This window comes from Culex quinquefasciatus, chromosome 1 (assembly GCF_015732765.1).
Source record: "Culex quinquefasciatus strain JHB chromosome 1, VPISU_Cqui_1.0_pri_paternal, whole genome shotgun sequence".
NCBI lineage: Eukaryota > Metazoa > Arthropoda > Insecta > Diptera > Culicidae > Culex > Culex quinquefasciatus.
This window is the reverse complement of record NC_051861.1, coordinates 103830336-103845983: the sequence shown is the minus strand read 5'-3', so window position 1 is coordinate 103845983 and position 15648 is coordinate 103830336. Positions and strand designations below refer to the sequence as shown.

Here is a 15648-nt window from a genome sequence, read left to right as displayed (position 1 = left end):
ATTTGGAGAATTTTGAAAATTTGGGCAGTATTGACAATTTTAAGAAAACTTAAATTTAGAAAATTTTGAAAATCTGTAGAAAGGGGGGAAAATTTAGAAAAAATCATATAATTTAGAGAATTTAAAAAATTTAGACAATTTCGAAAATTTGTTTTTTTTTAAATTGAGAATTTTAAAAATTTTAAAAATATTTTGAAATTTTGAGAATTATAAAAATTTGGAAGATTTTGATAAATTTAAGAATTTTGAGATTAGAAATAGAAAAATTTCAAAATTTGGAAAATTTTCAAAATTTTTAGGTTTTCAAAAATTTGAATAATTTTGAGATTTTTGAGAATTTTAAGGGTTTTGAGGTTTCAAAAATTTGGAGTATTTTTAAAATTCTATATTTTAAAAAAAAATAAAATTTAGAATGTTTAAAATTTTTAAGAAAACTGAAATTTTGAAAATTTAAAAAATATGGAGACTTTTCAGTATTTTGAAATAATTTTTTTTGATGATTTGAAATTTTTTTGAATATTAAAATTTTTGACAACTTTGAAAATTTTAAAACTTTTGAGAAAATTGAGAATTTTGAGATTTATGAAAATTATGAAAATTGGAGAATTTTGAAACTATCGCAATTTGTAAGATTTTGAAGCTTTTTTTTTTTAATTTGAAGAAATTTGAGAATTTTGAAAATTTTGAGAATTTTGAAAGTTTGGGGAAATTTGAGAATTATCAAAATTTGGAAGATTTTGATAATTTTAAGTTTTTGGAAAATTTTGATAAATTTATGTTTTTGGAGGTTTTTGTTTTTGATTGAAAAGTTTTTTGTTTTTTAATTTTGAAAGTATTGAGAATTTTGAGATTTATGAAAATTTTGAGAGTTTTGAGAATTTTGAAAATTTTGAGAACTTGGAGAATTTTTAAAATTGTGAAGATTTAATTGAAAAAATTGATAATTTTAAAAATGTTTAGAAATATGAAAATTAAAAAAAAAAATTAAGAATTTTGAGAAGTTGGAGAATGTGTATAATTTAGGTTAGATTTGGAAAAATTTGGATTTTTTTTAAATTTAAATAATTTGGAGGATTTTAAGATTTATGGGAATCTTGAAAATTTGGTTGATTTTGAGAATTAAGAGAATTAAAAGCATTACAAAATTTTAGAATTTTAAAAATGTAGAATTTCAAAATATTAGAATTTTAGAATTTTAGACTTTTAAAATGTTAGAATTTTATTTTCTTTTATTTGAAGGGACAAGGAAGTTCTCCACCGTTTTTCAAAATAAATTTCGCTTGATGTATGATGACTTTCGTGAAGCTTATTGGTAATTGATAACTTCTAATTGACTAGTTTTCTGTTATGTGACCTTACCTTCACAGTAACAACTCGTTCCGCAGTACTGTCCTCTTCCACCGGAAGCAGCGAAGGAATCAGCAGCGTTCGTGCATCCCACGAAAGTGCAACCTCAAATTTGTTCAGCAAGCTAACAATGTAGCTAAAATCAAAGACAATTGGATCATTCGTCTGAAAACAATTACGATCTTGACCTTCTCTTACCTCCTATTATCATTCGTCCCCAGACACGAACTCTTGAACACGTGCTGCAGATCGTCCATCTTCATCACCCCAGTCCGCGCAAACGGATTAATCTCCCGCACCGTCACAACGTGCGCCAACATATCACACAACCACTGCGGATCCAAAAAGTACAGATCCCTCAACGTGGCGTCATCGTAATGCAGCAGCACCCCATTATCGTGCAGGAACATCGTCGCCTGATTCAGCTCGGACCAATCGCGGAATCCCTTGAAGCCCCGCAGCTGCATCTCCTGCGTAACGGCTTGCCGGTAGCGATCCGAGTCCAGGACCGGGTCCGCTCCGAATTGGCGCAGTGAGGAGGAAATGGTTCCAACGACGTCTTCCAGCGCGAGGTAGCTGGCGGGGACGCGTTGGTAGAGCAGGAGATCCTTGCAGCCGGGTGATCGCAGGGAGAACGCCGTGTCGTAGATGAGGTTGGCGAGCAGTTTGACGTTGTGGCCGGTTTTGCAGCTGACCTCGATCGAGTCGAGCACGCGCGGCAGGCCGATCTTTTCGGCGTCCGACACGGCGATGAAGCGATCGCGGATGATCTGTTGGAGTTCTTCGGCTTTTTTCGCGGGGAGGGTTTCGCCGACGGCGTCGTAGTGCGTTCCCACGATGATGACGGGGGAGTTGGGGGCACGGGCTTGGATGTTGCCGAGCCATTGGAGCACTTCGGCGAGGCCTTTTCGGCCGTCGATGATCCGCCAGAGGACCAGGTAGAGACTACGCTTGGAGAGGAAGTATTGATGGGTGGCGTAGTACTCTTTCTGGCCGCCAAAGTCCCAAGTCCGGAAGATGACGGGACCGTGGGTGGAGTGGCCGCGGAGCTTCTTCTCGCAGACCCAGTCGCCGATGTCGACGCCGACCGTGGACATGTTGATGCCGCGGCTGGTTTTGGTGTTGATGTTTTTGTGGCCCATCCGTTTGGCCCAGTGATCGACCTGCTTCTTGTTGCGTGAGGGGCCTTCGTTGCGGAGTTGATCGAGCAGGCTTGTCTTGCCGATGCCCTGCACACCGACGACCATCAGCTTCATGCGGGCGTACGGCCTTGCGTCCTCGTACACCGACTTGAGGTAGCCGATGATGTCCATGGTTTTGTACTTCTTGCTATCGATCATCGATCGCAACGGGTCCTGGAGGGAGCACCCTCGCGTGTTCAGATTCCACAACCGAGACAGCAGTCCCATGTGCGGCGGAAGCTCCGTAATGTCCATGTTTCCGCTGATGTTCAGCACACTCAGGTTCGTCAACTCGTGAATCGACGGCGGGATCTCCTTCAGCGAGTTGTTGCTAATGTCCAGCATGGAGAGGTTCGGGAAGATCAACCGCGACTTGGCCACCCCAATCAAACTCCACTCGGCGTCCTCGGACTCTCCGAGCGTCGTGACATCATCCGTGGAAAGTTGAATCCTCGTTAGCGAGTTGTCCGCCAGCACCAGCGTCCTCAACGACTCCAACCTCAAATGCCGCCGATGCACGCAAACACTCTTCAACACCGCCGTCCTCAACGAGGTGATGTTGTTCGAGCTGGTACTTGATTTGACGACCGTAAACTCGTTCGAGTACGGCGTCCCCGAGCTTCCACTGCTCGCGACCGAACTCTTCGAGCTGTTCTTCTTCGGTTCCTGCGGGTTGTAGCACATCAGGTGCGGGTCCGAAGCGGCGATCCGCGGCAAGCTGGGCCAACAGCTGATCTCGTTGTGACCCAGGTCGAGCTGTTTCAGCGACGCCGGGTAGCTCGTTACGTGACCCATCGATCGCAAGCTGTTGTAGGACATGTTGAGACGAGTGAGGTTCACGGCAAGACAGGGCAGAGCAAGTGGAATGCTGGTGAACAGGTTGTTGGCAAGATTCAGACTGCTCAGCTGGGAGACGGTGTTGTCATTCTTGGAGTCCGGTAACCTCAGCTCCTGATCGGTGACCTCCAACGACTTGGACCAAATGTGATGCTTGACGATCTCCAAGCTGGCAACTAAGCGATTTCGCGTCAACGAGTCGTTACTGTCCTCGTACGAATACCCCTGGAACAGACAAGCTTCCGTCACCGGAGAGGGCGGCTCCGTCGCGTCCCCGCCAACCTCAGCAACGTTCGGCAGCGAGGGTAGATCTTTCAAAAAGTTAAACGCCACATTGAACTCCTTCAACTTCGGCGACTTCCACAGCTCAAAAGGAAGCTCCTGAAGCTTGTTGTTCGACACGTCCAAGATCGACAAACTCGGCAGCAAGAACAACCTCGGTGGAATGCACTCAAGTCGGTTGTCCTGCAGGTACAACTCCTCCAGCATCGGACAACTATACTCCAACTGCGAAACCTTCGAAGATCGCCGCTTCAGCGGCTGATAAACCGAACCCGGATCAATCTCCTCCATCCCTGGAATGCGCTCAATCTTGTTCTGCGCCACGTTCAAATATCGCAAACTCCCCAACGTCAAAATCTCCGCCGGAAGCACCGTCAAGCAGTTATGCGAAATGTCAATCCTCGTCAACGCCCCCAACGACAGCTGCGCACACCTCGGATGACCCTTCAGCTTCGGATTACACGCCAGAACCGCCTCGCTCAACCAACCCATCTTCACCACCGACAGCCGGCAGTTGTTGCTGTGCCAGTTGATCATCGTAGCCACGCTGGGAAACAACGAACTGTACGTAAAACTCCCCACCAGCGGCAACGCACTGTACTCCGTCTCGCCGGCGAACGCCTTCTTGTTGATCTTGTAGTCCGGGTCGGCGTGCGCCTTGATCGACAGCAGCCGGCACACGATCTGCTCGTCCGAGTTTTGGATCGCGATGCTCAGCGCGACCGACTGGTCGTCTTTGGCGCCGTATTTGAGCAGGAGATCGACCATGGCGAGTGATTTTTGGCGCGTGGCTTCCGCGAGCGGGACGTTCGAGAAGCCGTAGATCTCGTCCGAGGATCTGGAAGGAGATGGGGGAAGCGTTATGGGATTGGTTCTCGACTTATTTTATTCTTGTTAGAATGAACAATTAAAAAAAAATCTCAAGGTCTATCCAAGATTACAATTCAAAACAAAAAAAAACATTTTTCACTCATTTTTAGTCATTCTCACTGAATCAATCCCTCTCACTAGCTCATCAATTCATTCTTACTGACTCACACTCACTTGGCAATTTTTGGCATTGGAAAAATTTGATTTTTTTTCTACAAAAATACAAATAAATGCAGAAATTCAAAATTCGCAATTCGCAATTCGCAATTTTCAGTGTAAGAACGGGCCTTGACCGATCTTATGCACTAGGTTCCCGACGAACACGCACTGCCCTTACACCTACATCTCACCCTTGCTCTGAGTCAGTACGAGCAGCACGCTAGAACACGCTTTGAGTGTTCGTGCCAGGCATGCACACCTTCTTTTCCGGTTACGCATTTTAACTCGGCCGGGGTGGTACATTACGTAGGGTTTGATGTAAGTATAAGCGCCTAACCTAAGCCTAACATTCATTACTGTTTTATTTTTAGTTTGAATTCAAAACTTATTGTTATTTACTGTGTATTGTTTTCTCCTGAAATCTTCCCTATGAAAGTTACAATTTTTGGTCCTAAACATGTTATTTTACCAAAAATCAATAGTAATATTTGTGTTAATCCTTTAACCATTTAAATTGAGTTCAATCAGTGAAAAAAGAGAAAAAATAGACATAGAGAGTATCAATAGTATTGAGCGTATTTTGAATAATAAAAATGAGAAGCTAGATGTATTAGATGTAAAATTAGACAATAGTAAAAAAATAGAGATACAAAACAAGCTTAGATTATAGTAATGATAATTTATAGGACAGATAAAGAATTATTCAAATAAATAAATTCGCAATAAAATCAAAAAAGATTAGGCGAATGATAAATAGACTTGATATTTCTAGTACATTAAGGAAAAGTATATTTTTAAGGAAAAAAAAACAAAACAAAGTTTGTTACAGCAGTATCAATTGATAGAAAAGAGTGGAAAAGCTTTGAGAGATAAGAGAATCAAAAGTTAGAAAAATTAAAATCAAATGTTGGATATTAAATAGAAGAATCAGTGAAGAATTGGGAATCAGAAGAGCAAAATAAAAATAGGAGATAGGTGGTAGCTGAGAACGAAGAGAAGAGAAACCCCGTTGTGCGATGTTTCAGGTACATCCACAGCAGTTGACTCAACATACTGCGAATCAAAACAATACCGTCTACAATCACAAATTACTTCCCTTTCCCACATTGTCGCGCCCCTTTCTTTTAGCCGTCTCGACTCTGACCCGCGGTGGTCAAAGGTTTACGATCCGTTTCCACAGGCCACCAGCTAGGTCATCATGAAAACCAAGCCAACGTGGAGGTAAGAAAATAGGACACTCGCAAGGAACCAGAGCTATACTGTTCTGATCAAGATAATTCGGATGATCTAACAGAACTACGGATGTAGTTAGTTACGCTCCTTCCAGGATGTTCCTTACGTGGACGTCAACCGAAGAGCACGCAACAAGGTCAGTGCCATTGCATGCCAGGGATGCCACTTGGTTTTTGAAAATGTCTGTAAAAAAGTCTGTATATGTCTGTGCATTTGTCTAAAATTCAAATATATCAATTCACGGTCATTGAAATCCATCAGAAACTGCGTTTTTAAGCATTTGAAGTCTAACGAAATAAGTTTCGACAAAAAAGATTACAAAATATTAATTTAATGAAGTTTTTTCAAAGTCTGTGCACCTCAAAAAATGTCTGACACAAGCTCAAAAGTCTGTGAAACACAGACAAATCTGTGTATCTGGCATCCCTGTTGCATGCTCTTAGGTATCAATCCTTGGCCTGCAATAAATGCAGAAATTCAAAATTACGAAAAAAACAGAATTGCAAAAAAAATGAGTTGTTTTTTTTATATTATTCGTCTTTAAATTTGTCCTCAAGTCCTTCTTGCTTTATGTCTTTAAGTCGTTTCAAGTCGTCAAATCATATTGTATTGTCGGTGTCTTTAAGTCGTTTCAAGTCGTCAAATCATATTGTATTGTCGGTATTTCTAGTATTTTTTTTATTTTCGAATTTTTTTTCTGTAATTTCTGAATGCTTTTATTTTTTTTTTAATTTTAGCCTACAAATTTTGTATTTTTTTTATAATTTTCGTGCTTATGGCAATTTTTGTATTTTTATAGATTTTTTTATGTTTGTGATTTGGTATTTTCTAAATTTTAGTTATTTTTTAGTTTTTTTGAATTTTGTATTTATTGTGATTCTTGTTTTTTTTTATTTCTGAATATTTTTAGTTATTTTAAAAATTTTCATAATTTTTATAATTATTTTAATTTTATAATTTTAGTAATAATAGTAATTTAAGTAGTTTTAGTAATTTTAGTAATTTCAGTAATTGAAGTAATTTTAGTAATTTTAGAAATTTCAGTCATTTTAGTAATTTTAGTAACTCTAGTAATTTTAGTAATTTTTGTAATTTCAGTAGTTTTAGTAATTTAAGTAATTTTAGAAATTTCAGTTATTTTAGTAATTTTAGTAACTCTAGTAATTTTAGTAATTTCAGTAATTTTAGTAATTTAAGTAATTTTTGTAATTTTAGTAATTTTAAGTAATTTTAAGTGATTTTAGTAATTTTAGTAATTTTAGTAATTTTAGTAATTTTAATTATTTAAGTAATTTTAGTTATTTTAGTAATTTTAGTAATTTAAGTTATTTTAGTAATTTTAGTAATTTAAGTAATTTTTGTAATTTTAGTAATTTAAGAAATCGCAATTCGCAATTCGCAATTTTCAGTGTAAGAACGGGCCTTGACCGATCTTATGCACTAGGTTCCCGACGAACACGCACTGCCCTTACACCTACATCTCACCCTTGCTCTGAGTCAGTACGAGCAGCACGCTAGAACACGCTTTGAGTGTTCGTGCCAGGCATGCACACCTTCTTTTCCGGTTACGCATTTTAACTCGGCCGGGGGTGGTACATTACGTAGGGTTTGATGTAAGTATAAGCGCCTAACCATTTATAGTGTGCCTATCAATTTTCATTAAAGCAAGAACTGTTTTATTTTTAGTTTGAATTCAAAAACTTATTGTTATTTACTGTGTATTGTTTTCTCCTGAAATCTTCCCTATTGTTGAGTCGTGTTAATCTGTTGCTATTTCTTCTGTCGCGGTGTTTTGTTACAATATTTTGGTCCTAAGCATTTTAGAAAAGTTTTTCAAAAGTACAATAGTAATATTTGTGTTAATCCTTTAATCATTCCATAAATTGTGTAAGGGCTCGAACCTCATTTGCTTAAGAAAAAGGTGAAGTTTCAATGACAATGAAATATACTATGTAAAGAATCAATAGTAAATGAAAGATAGTAATTTATGAAGTAGATAAAGAAATTAACAATAGTTAATAAATAGAGGTAACAAACAAGCTTAGATTGTATTGAGGACAATTTACAGGGAGAATGAGAAATTATTCAAATAGATAAATACAGAAAAGGCACATGATAAACAAAACAAAATTGACATCGCTGCCAAATTAAGGGAAAGCAGACAGTTTGTTACAGCAGCATAAATTGGTAAAATAGAGTGGAAAAGCGTTGAGAAATAAGAGAATCAAATGAGTAAAATCGAAATCAAATGGAGGATAGTAAACAGAAGCCGCGTTAGAAAATCTGTGAAACAAAATAAACAGAAGATAGCTGTTAGCTGAAATGGAAAGAAGAGAAACCCCCTTCTGCGATGCTCAGGTACATCCACAGCAGTTGACTCAACATACTGCGAATCAAAACAATACCGTCTACAATCACAAATTACTTCCCTTTCCCACATTGACGCGCCCCTTTCTTCTAGCCGTCTCTACTCTGACCCTCGCTGATCAAAGGTTTACGAGTCGTTTCCACAGGCCACCAGCTAGGTTACACATTGTCATCATGATGACTAAACCAAGCCAACGTGGAGGTAAGAAAATAGGACACTTGCAAGGAACCAGAGCCATGCTGTTTTGTCCAAACAGCACTACGGATGTAGTTGGGCTCTTTTCGGGCTGTTCCTCGTAGGTGTGTCAACCGACGAGTATCATCAGTATCATGCACCCTTGGCCTGCTAGTAATTTTAGAAATCCAGATTAAATTTTCAAAAGGTCCTATCTGCATAGGAAGCCCATGACGGATAGGTTGCTATGAAAATGTAATCTAGAAATTTTAGTAATTTAAGTAATTTTAGTAATTTTAGTAATTTGAGTAATTTTAGTAATGTTAGTAATATTTGTAAATTTTGTAATTTTTTGTAATTTTTTGTAATTTTTTGTAATTTTTTGTAATTTTTTGTAATTTTTGTAATTTTTTAAATTTTGTAATTTTTGTAATTTTTTAAATTTTTTAATTTTTGTAATTTTTGTAGTTTTTGTAATTTTTCTAATTTTTGTAATTTTTGTAATTTTTGTAATTTTTGTAATTTTTATAATTTTTGTAATTTTTGTAATTTTTGTAATTTTTGTAATTTTTGTAATTTTTGTAATTTTTGTAATTTTTGTAATTTTTGTAATTTTTGTAATTTTTGTAATTTTTGTAATTTTTGTAATTTTTGTAATTTTTGTAATTTTTGTAATTTTTGTAATTTTTGTAATTTTTGTAATTTTTGTAATTTTTGTAATTTTTGTAATTTTTGTAATTTTTGTAATTTTTGTAATTTTGTAATTTTTGTAATTTTTGTAATTTTTGTAATTTTTGTAATTTTTGTAATTTTTGTAATTTTTGTAATTTTTGTATTTTTTTTTTTGCAATTTTTGTAATTTTTGTTTTTTTTTGTAATTTTTGTAATTTTTGCATTTTTTGTATTTTTTCAAATTTTTATAACTCTTGTAATTTTTGTTATTTTAGAATTTTTTGTAATTTTCACATTTTTTGTAAATTTTGTAATTTTTGTCATTTTTGTATTTTTTGTAATCTTTGTATTTTTTTTGTTTGCAATTTTTGTTTTTTTTTGTAATTTTTATAATTTTTGTAACTATTGTGTTTTTTTTTTTTAATTTTTGTTATTTTTGCAATTTTTGCAATTTTTGTAATTTTTGTAATTTTTGTAATTTTTGAAATTTTTTTAGTTTTTGTAACTTTTGAAATTTTTGTAATGTGTGTAACTTTTGTAATTTTTGTATTTTTTCTAATTTTTGTTTTTTTTTTTTTTTGTAATTGCTGTAATCCTTGCATTTTTTGTAATTTTTAAAATCTTTGCTTTTTTCGTAATTTTTAAATTTTTTGCAATTTTTGTAATTTTGTAAATTTTTGCATTTTTTTTTTTCAAATGTTGCAATTTGTGTAGTTCTTTTCATTTAGGTAAATTTTGGTTTTTGTATATTGTTTTTCAGATTTCAGTAATTTTAGTTATTTTAATATGAGGTTTATTTGTGCATTTTTTTTATTTCGTATTTAATTTTTTTTGTATTTTTTCTTGTGTTTGTGATTGTCATTTTTTTTGTAATACTTGTAATTTGTTGGCATTTTTGTACATTAGTTTTCGTATTTTATTTTAATTTTGGTTTTCTTTACTTTTGTTGTAATTTTTGTCATCTTTATATTTTTTCTATTTTTTTGTCTTTGTTTTTGTAATTTTTTATTTTTTTATAATTTGTGTATTTTTTTAATTTTGGTAATTTTTGTATTATTTTAATTTTTGTAATTTAAGTAATTTTAGTAATATTAGTAATTTTAGTATTTTTAGTAATTTGATTAATTTTAGAAGTTATTTTAGTAGTTTTAGTAGATTTAGTTATTTTAATAATTTTAGTAATTTTAGTACTTTTGGTAAATTTCAGTAATTTATTTTTTTTTGTAGTTTTCTTTTTTTGCTGATTTAGCAATTTTTGTAATGTTTTGATTTTAATAAATTTCAGTATTTTTTGCATTTTATTTTTAAATTTAAGTTTTTTTTTGTAATTTTAGGTTGTTTTGATAATATAATATTTTATTATAATTTGTGTTTTTTTGTTCTTATTAATATTTTTATTTTATGTAATTTGCGTTCTTTTGTTATTTCTGTAACTCTATGTAATTTTGGTTGTCTTTGTAATTTCCGCAGTCATTAAATTTTTGTTTTTTTTATTTAGTAATTATGGTATTTTTTTATTTGTTTGGCATTACTAGTTTTTTTTTTGAATTTTAGTAATTTATGATATTTCAGTATGTTTAGTTATTTCATTAATTTTAGATATTTCTGAATTTTTGTTATTTTGAAATTTTCGTTCCTTTTAGGCCGATGCAAATATTTAAAAAAGTTTTTGTCCCTCGGCCCTGGCCGAGGTCAAGGGGGGGGGGGCAAAAAAAATTAAAAATTTAAATAACAAGCCATAATCTTCACATTTCAATGAAAAAAGTGTTTTAAAATGCATTTTACACTAGTTCAGTTGTTTTGCAATCATTAATTTTCAAAAAATCTAAGATTTCATGAAAACAAAAATGGTATCGAAAAAAAAGATTTTGCATCGAAAATTTTCAAGAAATCTTAAGATTTTTTTAATAAACCCAAACATGCTAAAAATGATTTTAAACGCAGGAGAATGTATTTTAATTTGATTTCAGCTGGTTGCACTTGAATTTTCATTGAAATTTTGAAGTTTATTGTAAAAATATTTTTTTTGCCCCCTGATTTTTCGGGCCAATTTTGAAGGGGGAGGGGCGACAAAAACTTTGAAAAATATTTGTACCAGCCTTATAATTTGTAATTTTATTTTTTTTTGTTCTTCGTAATATTTTTATTCTTTGTAATTTGCGTATTTTTTTTTTATTTCTGTAACTGTTGCACTTTTTGTAATTTAAGTTCTCTTTGTAATTTCCGCAGTTATTAAAGTTTATTTTTTTAATTTAGTTATTATTGTATATTTTTATTTGTTTGGCTTTTACTGGTTTTTGTTTTGGAACTTTAGTAATTTATTTTATTTCAGTATGTTTAGTTTTTTCATTAAGTTTAGATATTTCAGAATTTTTGTTATTTTGTAATTTTCGTTCCTTGTTTTTGTATTTTTTTTATTTTTGTATTTTTTTGTCTTTTTCTATAGCATTCCTTATTTTTTAAATTCATTAACTTGTTTTTCTTTTTTTGTTATTTTGTCATCTTAAATTTTTTAACATTTTTTTTACTGTGCATTTATTTTTTTTGCAATTCTGTTTTTTTTTTTGTTTTTTTTTGTTAGTTTTGTTGGTATGTTTTGTCTTTTTTGATTTTTTTTTTTTTTTTTTTTGTCATGTTAACCATTTTTTGTTCGAATCTACGGACATTGTCGGTAAATGATGTCTTAAATTATACCAGTTTCTTCAACCGATTTTTGACGTTTGAGTGATTTTGCGTTTGAATTCATTACAATTTGACATATCCTTTATTAATTCGCATCGAGTTGTACATTCTGACGTGGCAGGCGCAGTTATTGGTTTAAGACGCGATTCAGCTCTAATTATTTCGAGAAAAGTCGATAGTCATTTTTAAAAAATAACTTCCATTATCTATTTCAACAAACAGGGAATGATCCATTCAAAACAACCAACATTCGCCACCATACTCACTTAGGATCATTCGGATCTTCCACCGCTCGCGCCACCACGTTCGGATCGGCTCCGTTCTGCAGCAGCAGCGTCACCACGTCCAGGAACCCTCCCCGAACGGCCGCCAGCAGGGCCGTTTCCCGTGCCGCCCCACACAGCACGTTCAAATCCAGCGGACATCGCATCTCCGTATTTTCATCCCGTCCTTCGCCGTGATCGCGGCCCAAACTTAGCCGCGACATGATCGACTGAATCCCGAACGAGATCCTTCGGTTGGTGGGGCTGAGCGGGTTGGAGGAGGGCGCCGGAAGTTCTCGACCGTCATCGATGTCTAGCGAGTGGCGGACACATTTGACCTTCCAGTTCAGGAGCATCTCCACCAGTTGACGGTTCCCGAGCAGGCAGCTGACGTAGAGAGCGGTTTGGCCGGTGACGTCTTGGGTGTTTGGATCGAAGGCTAGGCGCCACTCGAGCTCTCCGGATGGGTCTCTGGAAGTAGGCGATTTAGTTGGGCTAAGGGTTAGGGGTTGGGTTTCGAGGTTATGTGTTGAAGTGAGGTTATGAGGATGGGATGAAAGGAACCAAAGCCGGTGAAGGGTAAAAACAAAATTTGATGGTAAATGAAGATGTTTAACGAACTTAAGGTTTATTTACAAAATCAAAACATAACCTAAAAATAAGTGCCTTACCTAAACGAGCTCATCAGCTCTTCCGGATAGACGTGCTTGATAAGCAGTTCCACCACCGGACAGTGTCCGTTGATGCAAGCTGCATGAAACGGAAGCCATCGTTCCACAGTAAGCTGCTGGACCAGCTCCGGAAAGCGCTGCAGCAGCGTGGCGGCAACCTTCGAGTGCCCGTTGTGAACGGCCGTGTACAGCGGAGAGTACTTGGTCACGGCATGTGCCCTCCCGTCGGCACCGGCTTCCAGTAACTGCTGCACGATTCGCTCCGATCCGTTTTGGGAGGCACTACAAAAATAAAACAAAAGTTGAAATTCCCGCCAAACGTCAACCAGCTATGACTAAAAGACCTACATAAACAAAAGCGTGTTCGCCCCGCCCGGGGCCATGTTTACGATAATCTCCCGCTCCGGACCGATGCTGTCCAGCAGGAGCTGGACCAGCGTGTCATCCGAGGAGGAGACCGCTTCGCGCAGATTTTTGTGCTTCTGGGATCGTATCTGCTCGCGGGTGTCTGAAAGTAAACAAAACAAAAACAGAGAGGAGGCCATTATGGTGAAATGTCAAATCGCGCGCGCCATAAAACCTCAAATTTCGCGACAGAAAACACAACTTCTGTGAGTCGGTTGACATTGGAGAGCTGTATTTAAAGAGTGCAACTCAACACCTGTTTTGTGGTGGGCTTCCTTTTGGGACTTGATCATCGTATATCTTCAACTGTACGATTTCTAATGAACTCAACGCAATGAGTGATGTGCGGTTGTTGCGGTAGACTGCCGACTGGAAATCAAGGTTCGCCAGCTTGCGCAGTTCCGATTGGGACAGGGCAGGAACCTGCTTGCAATTCTAGTTTTGGGAAAGGTTGCTATAAACAGATTGGACCTGTTTTTGGAAGCTGCGGTGGAGGTGCTTTAATTACAGCTGACAAATTTACTTGAGCAAATTTATGTTTCGACGATGCCATTAGGATCCTATTAGTGACTAACTGAATACCGTATTTTTCGAAAATACTAAAAATTTTATGATTTGCCATATGGATATCAAACAACGCATAATTTCGTATAGATTTTCACTGCACAAAAATTTAAATTTTCACTAAGTAAAGCATTTTTTCGGAAATACATTTTTTATGATTTTAAATACGGGCATATTTACGTTCACTATGTAAAATTTTGTAGTGTTTAATACTTAAATTTGCCCAAATGATGCAAAATTTCGTATACATTTTTAATGTAAATTATAATTAAATAAATGAAAAACTCATATTTTTGTGAATAATTCCGAATTTCAAAATAAAAATAGTAATACAAGCACTTTTCATATTACTGCAAATTTGAAGCAAAACTTGAAAGAAATGGTTGGAGCAATGTCCCACCCTCTTGTCAGCTAATGCGCCGGAAATTTAGAAAATTTTAATACTTAAAAAAAATTGGGTTTTTTTTGGTGGCTACATCAAAATATTAAAATATTGATATCTTGAGAACGAGTTTTCAAATCAATTTGGTGTCTTCGACAAATTTGTAGTAGAGCTGGGACTTCGGATATCCGGATAATTTGTACCATTGATAATTCTATTAGAAAAAAAACTAACTCATACTTGTCAGCTTTGTCTCATATTAGGACGTTAAAAATACATTTTACAGGTATTCAAAAGACCTTTAATTTTGTATCACATGATTTATGGTCGAATACTATTATACGAAAAACTGTTACATTTTTATTTTTAATTCTTTTTTAGGTTCCTTAAATATTTTTATCCAAATAATTTTCAGTTCTGATACGATTTTCGTACATCTCTTTTGATTTGGTTTGATTAGTGAAAGTTACTTTTAAGTGGTCCTAGTTCGTCGTCGTAGTGATTGCCAAGGTTTAACTTTGATTTTACGCAAAGAAGTCCAAATTATTTTTCCACCTGCGAGCGTCAGCTGAAGCAAAGAAAAAAGTGTAAACAAAGTTGAACTGATCGTTTTTATCGTGTGTGACGGATGTGTGTTTTGATGTGCTAACTTATTTAAATCGTCGGCGTTTCGTCGTGTGCTTATCACCATGGGAGGAAAGTGCAACCTGTGTGGATCTTCTGAACCACCAGCAAAAAAAGGGAAGAAACGGAAATCCCCGATCAACTGGATTGGTTGCGATGGGTGTCCTGCTTGGTTCCACTCCAGCTGCGTCCAAATCAGCGATTCGCTCATGAGCGATGTGAAGAAGTTTTTCTACTTCTGCGAAAAGTGTGCCATCCGCGGATGCCTTGTCGCAAAACCAGCAGAACCGGTCTCTACCAATGAGCGAACCGAACAGCTGGAGCAAACCGTTCTCGAACTGAGAAAAACCATCAACGACTTGTCGGCGCAGCTGACAAAACTCCAAGCCGAGGTGGGCAGCGTGCGATCAACGAGTAAGAAGCAAATTGATCAGATTCGTAGCAGCGTGAACAATGCCGATCAGCGAGAAAACCGGTGTGCTGTCCAAAGTGCCCTGGTTAACAGCATAGGAGACAAGCTGGAAACCATCACAGCAGGTGCGAAGCTTGCGCAAAGCTGTACGCAATCTGTGAACTCATGTCGTCTGGCTATCAACAAGATCCCGTTCCGCGAAGGTGAGAACGTACGCAGCATTGTCGAAAGTGTCACAGATCTTCTCGGTGTCCCTGAAGTGATGGCAAATGTAACAAGCTGTTTCCGGGTCGACGTAAAACCATCGAAATGGTCAGACCGAGCTCTGACGCCGACCATCGTCGCTGTTTTCGACAGTCATGGAGCACGAGAACGAGTTTTGAGGAGGTATTTTGAGAGACACAAAGACGCCAAACTATGTCAACTCAAGAACGCTCCCGACCTCGAGTACCGTTTCACCGTCAACGAGATGTTGTCTGTGCAAGCCTTCCGGATACGAAATCTCGCGTTGCGCCTTAAGCT

General features: G+C 36.2%; 1 protein-coding gene across 5 annotated transcripts in view; it reads right to left on the bottom strand.

Moving 5' to 3' along the window:
- Nucleotides 1-15648, bottom strand: part of LOC6045236 (leucine-rich repeat serine/threonine-protein kinase 1) — a 61487-nt gene that overhangs the window by 13192 nt on the left and 32647 nt on the right. For 3 of the 5 annotated variants that reach the window (XM_038248890.1, XM_038248888.1, XM_038248892.1), the window contains 5 exons: nucleotides 13088-13247; nucleotides 12740-13021; nucleotides 12072-12563; nucleotides 1546-4485; nucleotides 1360-1483 (listed from right to left, as the gene is read on the bottom strand). In XM_038248890.1, coding sequence (XP_038104818.1) covers nucleotides 1360-1483; nucleotides 1546-4485; nucleotides 12072-12563; nucleotides 12740-13021; nucleotides 13088-13247 — 3998 coding nt within the window. The remainder of the gene's footprint in view (nucleotides 1-1359; nucleotides 1484-1545; nucleotides 4486-12071; nucleotides 12564-12739; nucleotides 13022-13087; nucleotides 13248-15648) is intronic. The other 2 variants (XM_038248891.1, XM_038248893.1) reach the window with 1 other exon arrangement.